Genomic DNA, 23,422 nt, shown 5'->3' on the forward strand with positions numbered 1-23,422 from the left:
GCAACTTTCAGAACTAACGTGTCAGAGTGTCAACCATAGTTTTTAGCCTAAAAGTAAGAAACTATCCAAGAAAACAATGGTTTGTATTACCTACAAGTTGGCGTACTTGAAAGTCCATCTTCACTCTTTAGATGCAAATGATTTTCCTTTTTTCTTTCCACCGAGGGAAGACGACATTTCATCAACATATGACCGGCAATGTTACGTAACACTCTTATTAATCATTTTTAACTTAACTAGCCAGAAATTAAATAGAATAATGTAACACTTGAAGATGAATGAATTAAAAGTCAATAAGGCATCCTAGAAGCTTATTAAGAAAAAAAGTGTGCTGGCATTATTAAAGATTATAGTATGATAGATTAGAACGTTACACATATAATGAAAACATCATGGAAATCCAAAAGTATTAACCTGTGTTATGTGATGGAATGATGCGGGAGAATTGAATTTTTGGTCCTTTACAAATTTTATTTAGTTTTATGATCTTTTTATAAGAGATTTTCATTTTTTACACATAAAAGATATGGAAAAAAAACACATAAGAGATTTGAAGAAATCATTTTCTTCTATTCAAATTGTAAGAGGGCAAGAGATCCTATTTTCACGAATGGATGCTCATTGAAAGACTACATAGCCATTGTAAGAAAATAATATTATAGGTGAGCGAATGTTGAGCATCCAATATGGACATATCCATAAGATGAGTAATAACTAAACCTGCCAAACGGGTTGAACCGGCTCGGAACCGGCACCAGTTTGCCCAACCGACCGGTTGCTGGGTAAAAATCATCTATGGCCAACGGTTACCGGTTAGCCTGTTGGGTTTTTACAACCCGTAACCGGCCCGGTTTGATTTTAAAAAATCGGTTAGCCGGTTGGGTTCTAAGTATATAACTTTCTATTTTATAACTCAAGCATATGTATATTATAAGTATATTCGAAGTATATTGTAGATGCATATGTTTAAGTTATGTGTATTATAACTTAAATTTTATATTTACAATAACTCATGAGTATTATAAAATTCAAGATTGTATATTTATAAATATATATAGTTATAACTTTCTATTTTATAATTTAAGTAGATGTATATTATAAGTATATTGTAGGTATATTCCTAACTTAATATAAGTACTATTAACTTGAATACTTGTAAGAATATGAACACAAGTAAATAGAAAAAAACTTAATGAGCCATATATTTTATTCATTAATGGATAACATTTATTTGCAATTTGTAATTTTTTTTAACTTGCAAATAATACATGAGTTGCAACTAAGTAGTACAAGAATAAAATCACATTGTTGCAACCATTTCGATAACTTCCGCCATATTATATTCATCAATTGGGATACCTTCCATGTCTTCAATTTGGTCTTCTTCACTTGCAATTAAAACTTCAATCTCTTCCTTTTCACCTTCCACCGCCGCTAGCCTTTGGTTGCGCCGCTCCGATCTAATTCAATCACAAATGCAAACTAGTACTTGCAAGCTAAATCCAGATAAGGAGTGTCTATAGTCTCCAATTTATTGTCTTCCTTGGATAAATGCACTTTCCGAGGCCACGGTTGATATTTTAACATTAAGGATATCCTGAGTCATTCTTGCAAGTACCGGATAACTCGCCTTACATTTCTTCCACCATGCTAAGACGTCCATTTCGTCGCTCCTTTCCACGGTTGAAGGCGGCTAGAATTGCAAATCCACCAAAGCTTTGAAGCTACTTCGGATTGTTGCAAAATCTCCAACTCAACCAACACTTTGTTTGTATAATTGCAAAATATAACATTGAAACTTGAAGGACATGTTATAGTGTATAATTGAGAGAAATTGTAATTTTAAAGTGGCTCGTTGTTGCAAAATAGCTATAAATTGAGAGAAATTAAGAGAAAGTGTAGAGAGAACTAGAGTGGATGAAAATAAAATGGAGAGGAGTTTATATAGGAGTGGGGGAGGGGTTAAAGTGTTAAAAATAAAAGTTTTAGGGGTTGGGGTGGTGGGGGGCCAAAAAATCAGATTTTGGCTGTTGCCAACGGCCATTTCTACAAATTGGTTCGTTGGGTAACGACTAGTTTTGGCTGAATTAAAAAAAAAATATTCGATCGGTTAACCGGTTGGCCAACAGGCCGAGCCAATTGACCGGTCCACCTGTTCCAATTTTACCAACCCGTAACCGGCCCGTCTCAAACGGGTACCCGTCAACCGGGAATCCGTGCCTGTTCCAATCACCGGTTACAACCGGTTCAACCGCCCCGGTTGACAGGCTTAGTAATAACATAAAGATACATATGCCAAGATTGAAGCGCCAGAATACCACTTTAACTCTATGGAGTTTTTTTTTAAAACCCCCACCCCCCTCCTCTCACTCTCCCAATTCTTATTCGCAGTGAAATTAGTATCCCTTCAGAGATGATGTGGCAAAGAATGAGATGCTACCTCTTATAGGCGTGTGACAAAGGAAATAAAGTAAAAAACGAGTTAAGTAATACGCATGACATTTTCTCATCGGAGATATTGACTTAATTATAGGCCAAAGTCATAGATAGACCCTCAAAATTGTCCATATTTTCCACTTGGACCCCTCAACCGAGCGGCGTACCATATGAACCCTTCAAGACAACCTTTATTGTGCCACTTTGACCCGTCGGTCCAGCTTGGCACAACGCGTGCAGTTGACGAATTTTTCACGCGTGAGGCTCTTAAACACGCCGAGCTGGACAAAAAATAACGGCCAAATGGACCCAGCAACAGTAATATTTGCCCCACCCACTTTTAAATATATCCTCTTATTCCCCAATTCATAATATTAAACCCTAAATACTCCAAAACCATTGCTGCTCCAAAGTTTTTTAATTTTCAGTCAAATTAATTGTTATTTCATTAATTTTTTCTAATCTATCTCTCTTGTTTGCTTGTACTCTTGCTTCAACAATGGCTAACACTTCAAGAATCGAGTTTTGCCGATGTGGACGTATTTGCGAATTGAAAATTTCATGGGGTCCAAATAATCCCGGAAGGAGATTTTTTTCGTGCCCAATTGATGAGGTAAACGTATACTATTTATGGGTTATTTCATTACTTAATTCTTCATTGTAATTGATTCAAAAAGCTTCTTCTTTTTATTCTTTGAAGGCTAGAGGTGGATGTAATTACTTCAATTGGTACGAACCAAGGCATTCCGAGCAAGCAAATAAAGTCATTTATAGCATGTTGAAGAGGGTTAAAGCTTTTGAGGAAGAAAAAGCTCGTGCAAGACGAACTAGGAAGAAGTTGGTGTTTGGTGTAGTGTTGTTGTTTGCAATTTGGTTCCAATTTTGGAATTGTACTCGATGATGTTTAGTTTTAGTAATTATAGTAGGTTAAATTACACTGCATTTTGATGTTTTAGGGACAATTTTATGGACAGTTTAAGGGACAGTTTTAAGGACTGTTTTAGGGAGTATATTATGATATAGGTTAATCTCACAAAGTTGGCCAAATTTTGTGATTTTGTGTAATGGTATATGGCCACACTTTTATGAATTGAATGAATATATATTTGGATACTAACATAAATCAAAACCATACGTCATTAAGTAAACGAAAACAAAACAAAACAAACCAAACCAAACTTCATTTTTCATAAATAGAAAGAGACGACCTAATCAATATCTATGATCTCCGGCTCCTCCACTTTAGTAACAATGAAGTAGAGGCGATCCTCTAGATCACAAACTTGAAAACGCAACTCATCCCCTTCCCTTATGCCTTTTGCATCAACAAACTTTTTCCATCCATTGTTGAGGCGCGTCTTTCGACCGATCTTGTATTTCATTTTGAAAGCGCCTTGGTCGTATAAAACAACGGCTTCTTTGTCAACTTGTGGAAGAACATCCATAGTTGGAAGAATATACACAAACAAGTAGTATTAAAAGCAATAACAAAATAATGGTAAACAAAAACTAAAAAATAAGGACTTACGAAATCATCGTTTTGTATGTAGGATTTGGTCAATGTTTTCTCAAACCAAGCAATAGTGTAATGTTGGATAGGTGGCATTTTGTTTGAGAGATTATGAGTGAAGTCGTTTGTGAGCTTGTTGGATAGTAAAATGGAAGACTATGGAGGTAATTTATATAGGGATAATACAACCAACCAATCACTATATTTAATTCATTCAACTCATCTATTTAATAAATTCAACCATTCAATTACTCTTTATTCAACCATTCAATTACTCCAATTAATTCATTCAACCATTCAGTTACTCTTCATTCAACCATTCAATTACTCCAATTAATTCATTCAACCCCCATCCAACTTGTTGACACCCAATTTTGTCCCTCCTTTATTCAATTTTATTTACTCAAGCTTCTAAATTTATTGGCGAGCTAAACATTTTTCACTATTAATATCGTCATTTTCATTTTTTCACTATTACTAGCATCACTTTATCACAAATTCCAAAAGGGTTCGTTGGCACTTTATTTTCGTTAAATTAATTATACTTTATCAAGTATTTTTATTTTCTACATATTAATCATTAATTATCATAGTATATATATTGTACTAGTTACTAAATTAGAAGCCCAAAAATAATTAAAATAGCGGAGGAAGGACCAATATTTTTTAGCCAAATTAATGGCCCAAAATACAAACACAATATCCATTAATTCCACCAGCCCATATTTTTTCTACCCAACCAGCCCATTACCTAAGCTACCCGACCATCCCACACCCGAAAACCCTTTCAGCCCAACAACAAACCAGCCCAACAACAGTCCGGCCCACTATTTCGCCCGACCCGGTCCACTTCCTCCCTTCTTCGTCCCTCTTTCATCGTCATCTCCACTCTCCCCTGTCCCCCACGTTCACTGCCACCTCCACACTCACCTGTCCCCCCACGCCTCTGTCATACACTACTCTCTCTCATACGCTCCTCTCATCCTCACTCTATAAATAAAAAAGATTTTCAGTGTTTATGGGGGGTGGACATGGTCTTTGAAAGAGGGGATTTATGATGAAGAGAAACCCGATCAACTGAGACAAAACAAGGACTCAGTGTTTTTGTTAGAAAAAACCGAGGGCATTCAACATTTTGGGGGGATTCCATTACTTTAGAGTTCGAATCTGCTTCACTTCAAGTTTGTTTCGAGTCATTTTTTATTTACGTTTTAGGATTACTAAAAAATCAAACCAAACTTCCTTTTAAAAAGAGTGTTCGGTTCTGTCGAACTTTTCGATTTGAAAGACTTTTTCTCGAGTTCGAGTTCGTCGCATTCGAGCGTAAATTCGCGACTTCGACACCTCAGTTCATTGCGCACAAACAAGGTAAAACTCGATACATTTATTACTTATAATCTTTAGTTTCTGCTTCTAGTTAAATCTTTAGCTGATTCTGCTATTTTCTAATTATGTAGTTTCTTTGTCGTCATGTTATTTGTCTGATGTTTGGGAGCTGTTAGGATAGAATATTAATTGCTAAAACGAATTCGAAAGACGTATACTGTAGTTTGGAGGTTTAGACTGAATTTCCAAGACTTAGAATCTATTTTAAAATCGAATATACATAGGATATACAATGGGTTATCAAGGTAAGAAGAAAGTATATATTCAATATATATCTGATATACACACCATGGTGTGTATATCTTAGGTATATTGCGTGTATAATTCAAATAGATTGGTACTAATTGTCTTCCCTCGTAAGTTTAAAGTTTTCTGTTAGGATTAATGCTAATATGAAACAGTGGTAGTGAGCATGGATTATTTATTCTTCTGTGATTTAGAAGCTCCTACTGCATATGTTTTGTACCAATCAGGTCCTGAGATTACATTAAATCACTGAAAGTTTAATTCAGTCCTGTCTGTTATGTTTAAATACCCATCGAAGTGTTAGTTTGACATCATGACATGAGCATGAAGTTAAGGCATCAGTTTGTAGTTGATTTGGTACTGCCTAGTCCTAGTTTTTTGCAGAAATCCATTATTTCAGACTACGAGGCTATAACTCTCCCTTCTCGCTCAATCAGTCAAAAATCAGATAGAAGAAGTAGCATATAGCACGATGCTAAAATCTGCCCAACCCGCGCCTTTCTGCTGTTGACATTCATTGTTGTTGCTTTGGAGATGAATATTTCTCTGTTTCTTTTGCTATCCCTTATATAATGTAGTTTCATTGTCTTACTTAATTGTCTGTTGTTAGTTTGTTTTCATTATGCTGTAGTTCAGTTTGAGACATGCTTGAATGCTTTTGATTAGTATGCTTTACTTTGCTGTTTACTTTGCCCCTTTGTCGTGTGACCAAATGAGAAATGCTTTACTTTGACAAATGCTTTACTTTGCTTTGCTGTTTGCAAATGAACAAATGAGCATCTTTCCAAAACCCTCCCTTTCATCTCTACTTGGATGTTTCCATCGTCCTCTTGTCCTAAACTGTTGGATGTTTTTCCCCTTCTCTGAGAACTGGCCGAGATTTTTAAAACATCAAATGTTACCTGTTTTCCTTCCCCTGCGATTGTGAAATTCACTGGACATTTGTTTGAATTTCAAAACCCTTAAGGATACCAACTCCTATCTTAAAACATGAATTTTTTATTAGAGTACTCCATTTCTGTTTTAAGTTGGAAACAGGTAGTTGAAGTACCAAGTGTCTTCTTTCTTGTTTAGAAGAGTTCTTCTGACTCGTCAAAGTGTAGGCTGATTCTGCTTAGCTTTGTACGCAACTGTATATATGATTTCTGGAGTCTAAATACATTAGCATGATTTTTCCCTCGTTTGTTTCTGTTTGGCATGCTCTGTTGTTTGTTTACAGGAATTGAATGTGTTCTTTGGAAAACATTAGTTATCGATTTGCTTTTTTTTTTTCCACATTTTTCCAGCATCGTAAAAGTAGTCATATCTATGCTTTCCCCATTGGTATACCTGTGTATACATGGTGTATCATTCCTTACTCGGTCGATCGATCGTATGGTTGCTTTTCCTGCCTATCTATCTGTTAGGACGCTGTTTGTTGATTGTTGTCTGCTCTCACTCTGTGTATTTCTCCTCTCGCACCTTTGGTCCAAAACTTGGTTTAACGACCAGACCTTAATGTGGTAAAACTATATACAATTAGTGGTTTCTTAAAGAATCTTACTTACGATACATCTTCTACATGCTCTACTATATATTTAAATCCCAAGTTAACTACAATCTCTTGCTAGTTTCTTGTATTCACTTTACTAATCTTTTGTTTTGTTTATGCATGACCATCGCATACGAGTCTGAGACTCGTCATCTCCCACATTCAATGTTGGGCTAAAAGCCCAACGTAATTTCTCTATCGAGTCAGCCATATAGTAGCAGCCAATCCGCAGCCAAACAGGAAAATAAAAATCTGGGTCAAAGCCCAATAGGCAAGACAACAACAGCAACATATAAAAATTGCTACAGGGCCGAAGCCCAATAGTGGTCAGATCCACAGCAGTCCAGAAAATGGGCATAACCCATTTGATTTCATTTCACACTCTACTTTGTTTGTACATTTAACTTGTATTATTTGACTAACCCGTTACTGTGTTTGTTTTCCTAACTTAGATGAAATCTAATAAAATTAATGGGTTAGCTTTAGCCTAATGGGTAGTTAATTTCACAAATTACATTCTCTTCTGTTTACGTTCTAAACTATTTATAGCATCTATAATACTTATTGGGATAATTGATTTTAAAAATAGCATGACTATATACTTTGAGAATTAAGATTCACTCTTACTATCTTAGAAATTTAAAGCGTTACAAATTTTGCACTGACGTTAACTTATTTTTGAGAAATAAGGAAAACTAACTATTTTCATGGATAACTGTTCTAATTTAGTTACTTTCCCAACACTGGAAATACGTATTTGTTAAACAATCTTTTCACAGCTTGTATTGAACCAATAAGTCTTCCTATAAAATCTTTAAAGTTTTATTACTATTAATCTTACAATAGCTCTTTTAATTTGTTAGTCGACATAACTTATTTTCTCCCATATTTACAAAATGCTACACAATCCTGCACTTTCTCAGTTTATCCACAACTAAACCCTTTTTATGCAAATCATTATTTTCTACCAGTCTTATTTTAAATAGTGTTCTTATATATCTATCCATAACTTTAACAATCCTTATAAAGATGTTTTCTTAAATATGATAAAATACTTCATCTACATTTTTAGCCTAATTAATTAAGTCTTGTCGGTTAACCATTGTTAATGGGTCTTAAAGGGTGCCTAATACCTTCCCTTTAGACTAATTGAACCCTTACCTAGAATCTTAAGTTTCGCAGACTTTTAAAATAGAGTTAACTCTAAAATAACTTTAATAAATTTAGGTGTCCTAATTAACCATAAATAATTAGGTGGCGACTCCTTAAAATAAATTGGGAATCACCAATATGTTGTACTTCTAATTTAACCCGGTTAAAATGGGGTATGACACAACTACCATTTAACTAATTAAAAAAATAGTTACATTTAACAGAAGTACTTGGCTACAACTGCCAAATTGTTACTGATCAAAATCGGCTAGCCATCAAAATAACAGTTTCATGCAAAGGACATAAAACACATAAAAGTACTTGGCTAAAACTGCCAAATTGTTTCACAATACATTCAGAACTAAATTGTTTGAACAGACATTCAGAATTGCCAAATTAGCTTCTTCCTTGCTTCTGGTTGGGTAGAAGGCTTGTTGGTGGTTATATTTCTCCTGTTTCTAGACTGCTGCTGTAGCTGTGTGGTTGTGACAACACTTTTACCTTTGAACTTCAGACTAGGAGGTTTAAATCCAAGATCAATGTTGACTGCACTGGTGTCCCTCATAGTCCCATGCCTCACAACTCTCTCACTTGAACTACCAGGCTGTAATTGACATAAAAATAAATTAGATTAACTTAACAAAGTGCTAAATGCTAGATTGTAAACAGTGAATCCTTACATTAATGACAGTTCTTCCAGTTGTTGGGTTTATGTAGCATCCAAGGCCTGCATTTTTAGGCCTTTTCTGTGTAGAGCTTGATTCACCACTTTCTCTAAGCCTTTTCTGTGCAGAGCTTGATTAACCACTTCCTCTGCCACTTCCACTCTAAAAGTAAAATCAAATGTTAGGAGCAGTTCTCAATAATAAGGTATTAAAACTGAAATAAATCAACAAACAAAAGCATACCTTTGTTACTGGACAAGACTTTTTGTTATGGCCTAGTTGGTGACATGTTGAACATGTCATCTGCACACCTTTCTTGGACAGCTTGCCATACTTCTTTCTTGGTTCATCTTTATCCTTTCTTCTTTTTTTCTTTGGTCTACCAGGCATTACTTTTGGTGCTGGAGGTTTAATCTTCATGTTATTAGTCTTAGGCCACATCTTCATGCTGGGCAGTGGGTCAAGAAAGTATGAATATGCCTTCATAAATGTCTCCTTTCTATACCAATGTTCCACGTGATTATATGGTTCATCCCCTAGATAGTACAATGCACATATTGCATGTTGGCAGGGGATTCCTCTTATCTGCCACATTCTACAAGTGCATGTTTTGTTCCAAAAGTGTACAATGAACCTATATTCATATTCCTTAATCTCAAACCCTTCTAGCCCATTCCACAACACTTCACATTTGTTAGACAGCTTCTTGTTTTCTTTCAACATCACCCTTGCCATAAGTGAAATATCAGTAATCCATGTCTCAGCAAATCTTCTCATTTCAACATGCCTAGTCATTACTTTATGCCTAATCTCTTCTAGCATGGTAATGATAGACTTATGCCTAGATGCTAATATCCAGGAATTAAAGGTCTCACACATATTGTTTTCAACTACATCACGCTTAGAGCGTTCCCTAAAATAAGCTCTACACCAGTGCTCTTTGTTAAATTGCAATAAATCTTCACGGATGTCTTTTCCAAGTTTATCTAATTTTGTAAGTTCTTCTCTCAACTTTACCTCAAATAATGCTTTAGAGACCCTCCAGAATTGTTTTCTTCTTTCTTCACCTTTCCAATCTTTCTGCCAATTAGCCCATATGTGTCTAGCACATTTCCTATGCTCAGCATTTGGTAAAAGATTTAGAAGGGTGCTCAACAATCCCTACAATACAACACAACAAGTACAGTTAGTATATATGCAAAAAAAAAAAAGTTAACAATGCAAAAACAGTTAGTAAAATTACCTTTTGTATGTCTGACATTACTGTAATTCCATCTCCAATTCCCAGCCTCAAATCATTGATTAAGTTCTGAATAAACCATGTCCATGACTCTTTTGACTCATTGTCAATGACATCCCAAGCAATGGAAAACATATGTTGATTCCCATTTTTTCCAACAGCCACCAGAAGTTCACCCTTACATGCACCTTTTAGGAAGCAACCATCAAACCCAATAATTTTCCTGCATCCCTCCAACCATCCCCTTTTCGTTGCATCAAAACAAACATAAAAATACTTAAACAAATTCACTCCAGGCTGACTTTCTCTATCTGTTTTCACTATGCAAGTGTTGCCAGGATTACTCAAAATGATTTGTTCTGCATAATCACAAAGTCTTGCAAACTCCTCCCTCCAATCCCTCATAAACTTATTAAGCACTATTTGTTTTGCCCTATGACATATAGTTCTACCAATATACAACCCTAACTGGTCTCTAACCAAGTCCTGAATTTTCCAAATTCTAATAGTAGGTTGAGAAGTGATCCTATCCCTAAATCTGTTGGATATGAACTTAGCATTGCACATCTTATTCTTGTTAAGTGGAGTGCACTTGTGAATTGGATGATAAGTTTTCACCATAAAATCCCCTGATTTTTTATCAACACTAGCATACAACCTCCAATTACAAAACTTGGACTTACACCCACACTTCACCTTCTTCTGCTCATTTGGTTTAAGTTTCAACTGAACATGGTATTCAACAGCGTAATTAGCTACTGCATTTCTAAACACCTCAACATTCTCAAATACCATGCCTAGCTCAAAAATATGAACCACACAATCTGGATCAAACCTTAATTTGTTGCTCTTCCTTCTAGTTAGCAAGTCAACACCAGGTTCAGCATCCACATCCAGCTCATCATCTGAATCTTCACTATACTCTTCAGCAGAACTATCAATATACTGCTCATCCCCTGCTAAGCATCCATTGTATTTGGAGGCCTTGTTCTTTCTAATATCTTCAAAACCTTTATCTATTTTTCCCTCACCTAGGGGTACCTCAGCAGTGACAGCAGGTTCCTTTCTCTTTGGTATTTGCTTCTTCAGTTTACTTCTCCTTTCATTCCTCAAAGAAATTAACTCTTCATCAGCTTCACTATCATCTTCATCTGGTATTTTATCCAGATCTGACTCACTACTAGCCAAAAATGAGTCTCCATCATCAGTTTGTTCATCATTCACTTCCTCTTCAACTTCAACAGTTGACCCTCTCTCTTCAACATTAGGAACATTTACAGACCCTCTCTCTTCAACATTCAGAACATTTACAAACCCTCTCCCTTCAACCTCTTCAACACTAGGAGCATTTATAGCAGTTTTTTCTCTTTCTTTAGGGTTTTTTATGTTTTCTCCAGCCCCAGTATTTATATCACTGTCAAAAGCCACATTTGTTGCCCTAGATGCATCATTTACCTCTAACCCACAAATAAGTCAAGTAGGACCCACATCTTCCACCACCTCAGGGTTTTCACACACATGTGAAATATAAAAATGTAACACATTACCAACTTTCAAACCTCACAATATTTAACAATTCTCCATCAGTCATCACTTGGACAAAAGTTTTACTTATCAAGTCAAAGTAAAGGAAACCACCCACTAAATTATATCCAATTTTTTTTTGTATAAAACAGTAGCTCGAATAAAGAGAAATGGTCTTTATCAATAACAACAATTACAACATTCTTCTCATCAACATATATGGGGTTAGGGCCCATTGTAAAGTTACCACCATGGTGAAAATGGACCTCAATAATATCTGACATATCTACTATTTAATATTGTTAATCGTTTAAAAAAACCCTAATTTTGCACAGAATAACAAGAATACCATCCACTAAATATTTTGACAATAATAAAAGGCTAAAGCAAAATTTACCTTCTTAAAGAAATGGAATGAACAAAATGCACAGAAAAACCTTCAAAACCCACAGAAAAACCTTCAAAACCCACAGAAAAACTATGACTCCAACACACAAAATCAACCAGCTGAAAAAATGAACTCGGGGTTTATTTTGGGGGTAACGAACAACGTATGCGTTAGAATTGGGCGGAAGTTTAAACACTATGTCGAATTCTACAGTCGAAATAGATGAATTTAGGGTTTGAATTAGGATGAATTTAGGAGGTGAAAATATTTGGAAGAGAAATGTACTTTGACGGAGGGAAAATGATCGGGTATTGATTGTTTGGGTATAAAAATTTAACGGGTTTAAACCGGGTTGGCCCGTGCACATGTGGCGTTCTAATTGACATGGCAAAATTTAATTGGGAGGCTTATACACATAGGCGGCGCGTGTCAACACGCATAATTCTTATTTTGACCAGCTGGACCGACGGGTCAAAGTGGCACAATAAAGGTTGTCTTGAAGGGTTCATATGGTACAACACTCGGTTGAGGGGTTTAAGTGAAAAATATGGACAAGTTTGAGGGTCTATCTATGACTTTGGCCTTAATTATATTTACTCAGTGGGAACTTTTCTTTTCCAAACTTGCATTTTACCTCCAGCATGATATTAATTCCAACAGCGAATCGATGATGACGTCATTTGCTTGTACACGTACTTGATTTTATTTTATTTTGTCATTGATGGCTTACTTCCCGTTAGGACTTAGGAGTACCATCTAACATTTGTGTTAAACAAATAAATACTCTTTCACCATGAAAAGAAAGTTCGGGTGCACAGTGCAAGGGGTAAGTGGTAATCCATCTGTTTTGTGTAAAATTGAATATGAATGTCGGAGATGGGTCACTCTATTTAAGGTAAGCAACAACTGGGTTTGAGGAATCTTGGAAAAAGGAGGAAGATTATGAAGATTATGAAATTGGGCTATAATAACTCTCATCCTCCCCATTTTCCTCCTCCAATTCGCTGCCGGAAAGTTTGTGCTTCAGCTTCCGAAGGATGAAGTTTGGGGTGGGTGAAAAGGAAAAAAGAATTTTATAAAATATAAAAAATGAGTTTTTGACACGTGTGCGTGTAGAACATTCCCACCACAAATATGGTTCTGTATTTTAAGTAGGTATTAGATTCACTTGAAAGTTATTTAGGAGTAAAATAATTACCCGTAATGTTAAATTGGTGAAGTGAATTTTTAGTACAAGTTAAGAGAGAATTTTATGTATTTAATTTATAAAACATAACCATACTGCAATAAGTGCACGTAGAAAAAATAAGATAAAGTCGCTTGAAATTCAATACAGAAATAACAGAAAGTTGTATATACAAGAAGAAAAGGATAAATCTACAATAACAAATAGTAAAAAAAATAATAATTTAGGCCTCATTTGTTTTCATTAAGATTAAGACGTCTGAATCTGAATGCACATCTGAATGATTAAGATGTTGTCTCTAGATCTGAACATTAAATGATTAAGACTGTTTGATTTTCAGCATCTGAATATGCATACTTTATTTATTTAAACATAATAAATATACGATTCAAATAAAAAAGTTACTAAATATTAAAAAATAAATGCAAATTAATAAAATAAAATTATTATTTAATAAAAAAAAATGAAACATTTACGTTTGCTAGTAATGATGGAGATGTTTATAGTGGTGGTGGGGTTTTTGGGGGGTGACGCGGGGTGGGGGTGGTGGTATGTGGGGTGGGAGGGTTGTGAGGTGGTGGTGCAACTAGGTTGGAGTATGGTGGGGGTGGGTGGTTGAGGGTAAGGTAGGTGGATGGTGGGGGTTTGTGGGGTGTGGTGGGTAGGTGGGGTTAGGGGATAGGATAGAGGGGTGGATAGTGAGGGGTAGTGGTGGGGGTGGGATATTGGTGGGTAGGTGGGGTTGGGGTGATGTTGTTGGTGAGTGGGGGGTAGGGTTGGGGGTGGGTAGTGGAGGGTGGTGGGAGTAGGGAGTGGAGCCGATAGTAAAAATTATCCATACAAAATACCTCTTAATGATATTAAGACTTTGTTCGAGATCTTAATGATTAAGACCTATTCAGATCAAATAAGTGTTTAGATCTTAATGTAAACGAATGCACTTAATGGCCTAAGGACTGAACCATTTTGATTCAGACCTCCATTACGTGCAAACAAATGAGGCCTTAGTCATGTTAGTACATAAACTTGAGGCTTAATATTATCTAGCAATCCAATGTGGTACTCTCTTTAACCGGGTTGTAAATTTTGATACCACCCATGTGGGTGATGATTTTAGACAACTAAATGGCCCTGGGGTCGTTAACTCTAATATAACTAAGATATAGATATATGTTGCTATGAATATATATCAGTAGTATCTGTTTAACAAAAAAAGAAATATTATCTAACAATCTCTTAATATTATCAAAAGGTTTACTATTTGATACTTGACACTAGAAAATGCAGAAAACCTCAAATTTAAAGAAAAACTAATAATAATACCAACGCCATTACTACTTTTTGACGAAAACACGCTTAAATGAAGCGCCATTAACCCATTTTACTTAAAATTGAAGTTTAGCAAGTGTTATTGTACGAATTATTGTACACATCTAGCATTCTTCTTAGTACTAACAAACATAATATTGCAACCCCTTTTGGTTAAAAAATAGCTCATTTTTCGGTTCAAAAAAGAACTTATCAGTGAATCATTTTTTTTCGAAAAAAAATAAAAATTAGTGGTTATTTTTCATGATTAAATCAGTGATTTATCTGTTCATGGTTAAAATTTTAACTTGTGGTTCACTATTTCTGAGGGCCGGCCAAAACCTTCACTTAGGTAGTATTCTGTACATTTCGTAAAAAAATCAGATAAACCCCTTGCTCTGTTCCATACACACATCTTTGAATAGGCTAAAACCCCTTAGACCAAAAAGCTTGATTCTTCAGCCATGGCTTCCTTGTCCATAGACATAGCCACAACCTTTATGGGACTAGCCAAACGGCAAACCCCACAGTTCACTGGTCTTCGCACATCAGTTTTCCCAAATTTGTGGAAAACAAAATCCTGTTTATCCACTACTTCATCTTCAAGAATTGTTCTTGCAATTAATAGTTCTGCCAAACCAAACAGATTATCTCGCAGATTTACTGCATCTGCTACCTCTACTTCCACCCCACAAAGCGAGGACTCTGATACCTTAACCAAGATACCTCCGGATAATCGAATTCCAGCTACCATTATCACTGGTTTCTTGGGTTCTGGAAAAGTATGTTTTTTTTTTTACACTACTTCTTGCTATTTTCAGTTTACCTCATATTGCTTTAACTTCATTACAGCGTTGGTCAGTTAATAGTTCATCCCATTTAATGAGCAAAATGTGTTGCTTTAATGTTTTACTGTCGTTGGCATCTTTTGAGGTTCCAATTGCGAGGAAAAGTTTTTCTTTTGTCCACTTTACCGTGTGAATTAATGTATCCGAACTTCCATTCACATTAGTTTTGCCTCCATAAGATTGTTTTTGATTGGAAGATTTTGGGAAAGAGGTGGGGTTTTACTTATGTGAAACACTTTCAGTTGGCCCAAAACTCTTTTCTGGACTTCCAGTTAACAATCCTTCATAAATCAAAGGAATTTGATGCTATAACTTTCTATTCTAGGGCATATTATTGAGAAGGGAAATTTAACTGTCAATTAGGCACTTAGTTAGATTATTTGACATTTGTTTTGTACTCAAGTAGACAGAGGTTAAATTTTTTGCAATTATCCGATTCAAATTTGATGTTGCAGACTACCTTATTAAATCACATATTGACTGCGGATCATGGGAAGCGCATTGCTGTTATCGAGAATGAGGTATGTGAATGGATTGGATAATCTTAATATTGCAGAGCTTATATATTTCTTTTATGCTGAATAAAATTTTAGGCTTAGTGTATGTTAGTATCCAGTATGTCTAACATATTATTTTATCTTTCCCCTTCCAAGGCAGTTTCTGCAATTATCTTGTCATTTTAGCTAGAAAGTAATTGTCTCAAATCTGAATTATTATATCTATTATTTATCATGCAGTACGGTGAAGTGGATATTGATGGTTCTTTGGTTGCTGCAAAAGCTGCTGGGGCGGAGGAAATTATGATGCTTAACAATGGGTGTCTCTGTTGTACTGTGAGGGGTGATCTAGTTAGAATGATTGCGGAGTTGGTCAGTAGAAAGAAAGGGAAATTTGACCATATTGTCATAGAAACTACAGGTAAGAGACTGATGAGACACGTTCTGGACTGAAATTGTTCTAATGCATTTTTTGGAGTTGAGGATCCTGCTGTATAATTTAGGCATTTGGTTATCTGATTGCTTCTATCTTTGTGCGTTCTTACACAACTTAGCCAAAAAATCTCTTTTCTCGTACATTTGATGCCAATGTTGGCTCTCTTGTGTTGATTTTGCAGGTTTGGCAAATCCGTCGCCAATTATTCAAACTTTCTATACGGAGGATCAAGTTTTCAACGATGTTAAGTTGGATGGTGTTGTTACGTTGGTTGATTCTAAACATGTTGGTTTGCACTTGGATGAGACTAAGCCAAAAGGCGTGGTCAATGAAGCAGTCGAGCAAATAGCTTATGCAGACCGTATTATAGTAAACAAGGTACATGTCTATCTATGTAATGGTAGATTCCATCTCAAATACCCATTGCCCGGTAAGGTACTGTTTCCCATAATAGTAGTTGTGGCTTTAGAGTTGCCACAGGCAGAAATTATCCCAGATCTGGTGTATTTTATTACTTCAGGATCGCAAAAAGAATATCATTGCTTACCAAACAATATTAGAAGGCATAGAGGATATATCTGTTAATGCTGCTTCCTGTCAAAATTATTTGTTAAATCAGTGTGCTCCACAGATTTTAGCTTCCTTGTGGTTTCTATCTGCTAGTGGAGGTTACCTGAGATATAGATTGAGTTTGTTTTATGGAACTTGAGATTAAGTTTGGACATCCGTCTCGCTGCAATCTGACAAATGTTTTTCATATCCTTGCCAGACTGATCTTGTTGGTGAGTCCGAAGTTTCTTCCTTGATTCAGCGAATAAGGGTTGGTATTGTGGCTGTTGTCATTTTACATAATATTTAGCTGTCAATCTTAGAGTTACTTACTAAGCTCTCGTGATGAATAACAGAACATAAATAGTATGGCTCAATTGAAGAGGACACAGTTTGGAAACGTCGATTTGGACTATGTTCTAGGGATTGGAGGCTTTGATTTGGAAAGGTTTAACTTTTTCCCTTTCTGATTGTGTATACTTTTCTGTAAATCTCCAGTGCTTATATAGTTTCTTCTTCTTCTTCTTCTTCTTCTGCTCCTTTTGTTTACCATGCCTGTAGAATGTATTATCATGCTTCAACTTCCTAAATAATATCTTTGACTTTTAGAGCACTAAGATTCTTGCTTTTTCTAGTTGATCTCCTACCATGTAGAATCCACTGGCTTAATTAGTATCAAGAAGATGTTTTTCTGAGGACATTCTTAAGTGTGCATGTCGGTCAAGTCCTTATTCTTTTTTGTATAAAAAGAAATTAAATGACCGGTCAAGTTCATTCCAGATAATATGTTAAACTGATGCTCATGCTCTTCCCCAGAAGAAAAAGGTAAATTCAAAATTTGGATTTGCTTGTCAAGTTCCCAGTATTCTTCCTAACATTATGAAGAAGTATATCAGATGCCAAACTCATTCTGAAACCAGAATAGTATTTTATTGTCAATATCCTTGACAGGGCCCGGGGAATCAGTAAACCTGCACTAGTTAATCCCTAAGGGGCTGGCAGCAGAGGAAATGTCCTTGGGAGAAGGGAGGGAAAATGTCAGAATAGAGATATAAACGGAGAGGCCCCCAGGGCTTTGGTCTGGTGATAAGAACACAACTTGTGATATGTGGATTAGGCGCTCATAACGAGTTCTAACCTTGCTGCAAGCAAAAGTCTGGTGTTTAAGTGGAGAAGGGTAGAGGGGTGGGCTCATTATTCACCAGGTTTCGAACCTCAGGGATTTCTCGATTATCAAAAATAAAATAAAATAGGAGAGGATGAAAGGAAAAGTTGAAAGTTGCACGTGGGTGTTTGCTCCTTCAAGTGAACTGTGGGAAATATGATTTGAATATGATCCTTCTTTGTGAATAAAACATTTACAAAGAGCAATATCGATTACGTAGGTTTCTGTTTCATAATTTTTTAGACTTTTTTTTTTTTTTAATGTTTTAGTCTAGGTCTTGATAAATTTCTTCAGCTAATGATAATTGATTTAACTCTTTTAATGGTTCTTTTAACTATCTAAAATTGTAGTGCTGAAAACACTGATATTCGTCAGATATATACTTGTACTCTTTTTTATAGATGTCCATTTTCTCTTAGATCGATTTTGCTCTGTCAAGTTCTTATGTTACCGGACTATTGCTTACTTTATTTTGAATTCATATAGAATTGAGAGTGCGGTTGGTGCTGAAGGTTCCAAGGAAGACCATACTGGCCATGATCATGATCATCACCACCACCATGACCATGGACATGGACATGAACATGATCACAAGCATGGTAAGTGTTCTTTGATGTTTGAATTTCTATACTAGCCATTGTAGCAGCTAATGTCAACAAAATGCAGCACCATAATCAGTTAATTCAGTTTTCCAAAGAACTATTTCCCCTTATTTTGGAGAAATCACTTAAGCAATCTGTGTTTGGTGCTTTCATGGCTTCTCTTTAGTCGTAATGCTATCTACTCAAGCCTAGTTGGGGAAATTCGAACTTGGTTAGACAATCTGTACGAGCTTAGGCAAGCTTGATCCAATTTTATACGAGTCAAGGTCAAGCTTGACTTCGGCTTGCATTCATTTTGAAGCTAGTTATCATTGAGCTTCTTCAGGAGCCCGTTTCTTAACAATATTTACTTTAAGAGAATATTGCAATAACCATCTTCCTGGTGAATACCTTTGGGTTGGGGGATTGGAGCCACTGACTGGAGCATAAGTACCTGTTTTATGTTCAAAGAGAAATGCAAAAAGGGGTTTGGGGTGCGAGGAGGTTGCCTCGTGAACCTAAAGAAGCCGAGTCAAGTTGTCGGATGAACTTGAGCTCGGTTGTTTAATAAATTAATGAGTCGAGTTTTGATTTCTTTGCGAATGTGTTGGTTCCTTTACAGCATTAGGCCCTTTTTTAGTCCTTCCCAGTGCTTGTCTTTTGGCATTTTTCTTTTGTTTGTATTGACCAATCTACTTTATTTCTGTTAGCATCTTAACCTTTTAACCCCCAAATACAGCGACCCGTACATAGGGCCTGTGCACCCCCGGGATTAGTCGGGGCTCAAAGAGACTCGGACACCCGGCGCTAATAAAAAAAAATAAAAAATACAGCGACCCGTACATGCTAATTTTGCACTTTCCAGTTTCATTGTTGTTCATCCACAACCATCATGGAAATTTCAATCTCTTGCGTGTTTCTTTCTGTTGCTCCACTTTTGATGTACTAGTGCATAATTGTGGCATCACATTATTTCTCAAAAACCAGTTCTGTTTTTAGTTCATATAATTGGATCTTGAACATTTGCCTCAACCTCAAGAGTGGCGTTGCTTTCTGCTATTTGGTTAATATGATGTGTCAAATCTTTTGCAGAACATCATGATCATCATCATTCTCACGATCACACTCATGACCCTGGCGTTTCTTCTGTCAGCATAGTTTGTGAAGGGACCTTGGATCTTGAGAAGGTTGGCATTGTGGTCTTTCGTTTGACCATTTTTAAAGACCATTTTTTTCTTAAATACTTCATTCACTATTGTGTATAAGCTGTAAATATGGACAAGAATGCTAGTTGTATTAATAAACTAAGGAATTGTAATTCTGTATTTCAGGCTAATATGTGGCTGGGAACGTTGCTTATAGAACGAAGCGATGACATATATCGGATGAAGGGTCTTTTATCTGTTCAGGGAATGGATGAGAGATTTGTCTTTCAGGTTATTAAATTCTTTGCCTAGTGCTACTTTTTTTTTTCTTTTTTTTTTTTGAAAACTGGTAATTGTATTCCTCAGCATTAAGGATATGCTGGAGACCTCCAAAAAGTTATCCTCAAGGAGCAGTAAGATAAAAACTATTTACATGCTTCCTAAAAAGTCTACCAACTGTTCTGCTCCCTCTACATTTGCTTCTTTACACCAAAAATGAAAATTTGCAATACAGTTCCACTAAATTTTCTGCAGAGTATTAAATTTATCCTCAAAACACCTCCCATTCCTCTCCTTCCAAATTGTCCACCAGATGCAGATGGAACTGCTACTTATCTTACTTATATATTATAATGTGATAACTGCTACTACAAATCCCTTTACGTGGATGAAATATCTGTTGTAATGTGGATGTGAATTTCACTCTTATCAGATAAAACAAAATGTGGATGTGAATTAGGCTTTCCATCAGTAGGACAACAAGAATCATACTTCATATCTGCTTCTTTCTTTACTTGGCCTTTTCCTTATAGACCGAGTTACTTTTGAGGGGTTTATAACATGATATTTTGTCTTGTAAATGAGTTCTTTTCTATTTACGAAGGGGTGTCAAGTTCTTTGTTAGCTCATGTACGGTTTAAGGAGCCAAGTTCTTACCTTCATATTAAGTCACCACTTCCTTTCTTCCCTTTTTTTGTTTGTTTGTTTAATAACAGTGTTGTTTAGACTTAGCTTGGGCACATATTTTTGAGGGTACGTACATCATTCCACCAATATAGGTACCAAGCAACTTTGTCCAACAAGACTTGCGCAAATGAGAAGAAATTAACTAGGTCTTTTGGCCTTTGATGGGATTCACACACGGTTCCCATAGTATTTATTTGATTTGCATTTACCATCAGGCCACACCCTTGGGTGTTTAGGTCAGTACTTATATAATAGGGCATCATCAATTGCAAAGCAGGCAATACCTGATGAACTTTAATTGGTCTAGGCATTTGACTGATGACTTATTGCAACCTGTTCAGAGTGCCCAAATTAAGACCTTATTCTCATGCTAAAGGACCAAGGTAAGGGGGCAGTCACGTGGCTGCTTCTTTGCCATGCACAATTCCTTTTTATGTCCACTCATTTGTAACCTGGTGGCTAAAACTCGCCATTCACATCTCATTTGTATTGATCCTATTAGACTTATTAACAACTCCAGCAAACTGAATATTCTAGTAAGTCTTAAGCATGAGGCACATCTGACTCTCAAAGGTCATCTTATGCATCATCTGACTTTTGCTGTTTTGATATGGAATATTGCCAGATATAGATTAACACCAACTTGGTTAATTATGATTGGTGTTAGTTATTACATGAGAAAACCACTTTTTCCAACTACTACCCACATATTCTTCATCGGAAGATCACTATGGAATGGAATATTCAATCCTATAGAATGGTCCTATTATATAAGCAGGACCTAAACACACAAGGGTGCTTAGATAGTTTGAGAATGGTCCTTATTTAAATAGTGACCTAAACGCCCAACGGTGCTTAGATAAGTTCAGTTCTATAGAACTGTCCTTATAGAATGGTCCCTATTTAAATAGTCTGAGCAACATCTTATAAAAAAAATACATTGTTATCTGCACCATACAGTAAGTAGAGATATGAGAGGTGGGACAGTTTTGTCTCAGACCTTTCTTGTATATGTTTTGAAATCCATACCAACTTGGCTCGCATACTATGGGATTCAGTAAGAGGTTATCTGTGTAAGTGTAGAAACCATTGGTGTATCCAGCTCCTGCAGCAAAACTTTGCCCTCAGAGGCCCAGAACGAGGGCTACTCTTATAGAGTAGTTATGCTCCTTAAAGTGACTTAAGGGTGATATAATTCATGCAACCGTAGTGAGGATAATTTTTGTCATGACAAATACTCTTTTGGCCCATTTTTAATAGCTTGATTGGTCCGTAATATCCATGTAAAGCTCAGGGGAAGAATGCCATAATTGATTTGTTTTGAAGATTTCAAGTTACTAAGATCAATGTTTTACTGGTGTGCATTGCAGCCTCATTCAATTTTTGATAAAGTAAATTCTATGGCACATGATAGTAGTCAATTTGCTAACGTGTCTTACCTTTTGGTGTAACAGGGAGTTCATGACATATTCCAAGGTTCTCCAGATCGGCCATGGCGGTCAGATGAACCAAGAACAAACAAGATAGTATTTATAGGGAAGAACTTAGACGCAAAGGAAATAGAGAAGGGCTTCAAAGCCTGTTTAACATAAATCCCAGATTCTGGTTGCTATTCTTTAAAGGTTGATGACAATAATGTGAGTGTTACTGTTACTTGGTCAGGGGAGAGGAACTTTACACATGATTGACTTGTTATTAATTAAGAGACAGCAGAAAACTTTCTGGTCCTTATTGGAAATACAAGTAAAGTCTAATAAGTTTATGCTGTTTGTACCCTTTTCAGCTACTCTGTGAATGATAAAAAGACAAAAAAATATGTTTTCACAGCTTCAGTTGTAATGATGGGATGGGATATGAAGAGAATTGAATAAATTTTCCCTTCCCTCAGTTTCTTCGCCATCATTTGCTGTTTAGGTGACATTTTTCTGATTATTTTGTGTTCTTACCGTAGATTAGTGAAATACAAATAAACGATGGGGAAAAATGTTGAATTAAGTTAGTTCTACCACTAATTCATGAAATAAATAACCTAAATCAACACATGATTCTAGACCTAACAAGTTTGTAAAAGTGATAGAGAATGACACGAGAAGATGGATAATTTTTTTTTTTTTTTTTTTTGGGTAGGGTGGGGAATTCAAGTCCTTCATTTCAATGGATAATCTATTTTTTTTTTCGGTTGCGATAATTGTTTTTCAATGGTCTTTGTTTTGCTTTGGAGTCAATTGGACAATTTTTTTGAACCGGAATTAGGGATTAACAATTGGAACTAGCATTTTTAGTCCCTTAATTATTGTTGCATTATGATTTTGGTCCTGATAATAGATGATTTAGCACTTTTAACCTTAAATTATAAAAATGCGTGTATTTGGTCCTTTTATATAGAAAAATGATACATTATTATTTAGAACTATATTGCCCTCAAATGTTAATAAAATATAAACGTAATATTAAATATTCATAATTAAGTGGTGTCAACATTGATAATGTAATTAATTTGGGAAGATTCACCCAAAAAATGCATCATTTCAATTAACTTAAGGTTCAAAGTGCTTGATCAAATACTACTAGTATATCGCAACGATCAAATTCAAAATTTACACCTTTAGGAAGAGAGGGAAAGGACTCGGTCGGGTCAAAGTTTCGGGCCAGACCCGAGCCCA

The 23,422-nt window shown here is 35.9% G+C and overlaps 1 protein-coding gene across 1 annotated transcript; it reads left to right on the top strand.

The window, feature by feature from the left end:
• The first annotated feature begins 14,903 nt into the window (after positions 1 to 14,903).
• LOC132633069 (uncharacterized) lies at positions 14,904 to 22,585 on the top strand. Its single transcript, XM_060349274.1, has 10 exons — positions 14,904 to 15,354; positions 15,876 to 15,941; positions 16,158 to 16,338; positions 16,535 to 16,731; positions 17,123 to 17,173; positions 17,259 to 17,350; positions 18,554 to 18,666; positions 19,741 to 19,835; positions 19,980 to 20,084; positions 22,214 to 22,585. Exons 1-10 carry the CDS (start codon positions 15,037 to 15,039, stop codon positions 22,349 to 22,351), a joined length of 1,356 nt encoding a protein of 451 aa, XP_060205257.1. The 5' UTR covers positions 14,904 to 15,036; the 3' UTR covers positions 22,352 to 22,585.
• Positions 22,586 to 23,422: the final 837 nt, after the last annotated feature.

The sequence above is a fragment of the Lycium barbarum genome, chromosome 3, assembly GCF_019175385.1.
Source record: "Lycium barbarum isolate Lr01 chromosome 3, ASM1917538v2, whole genome shotgun sequence".
Taxonomy (NCBI): domain Eukaryota; kingdom Viridiplantae; phylum Streptophyta; class Magnoliopsida; order Solanales; family Solanaceae; genus Lycium; species Lycium barbarum.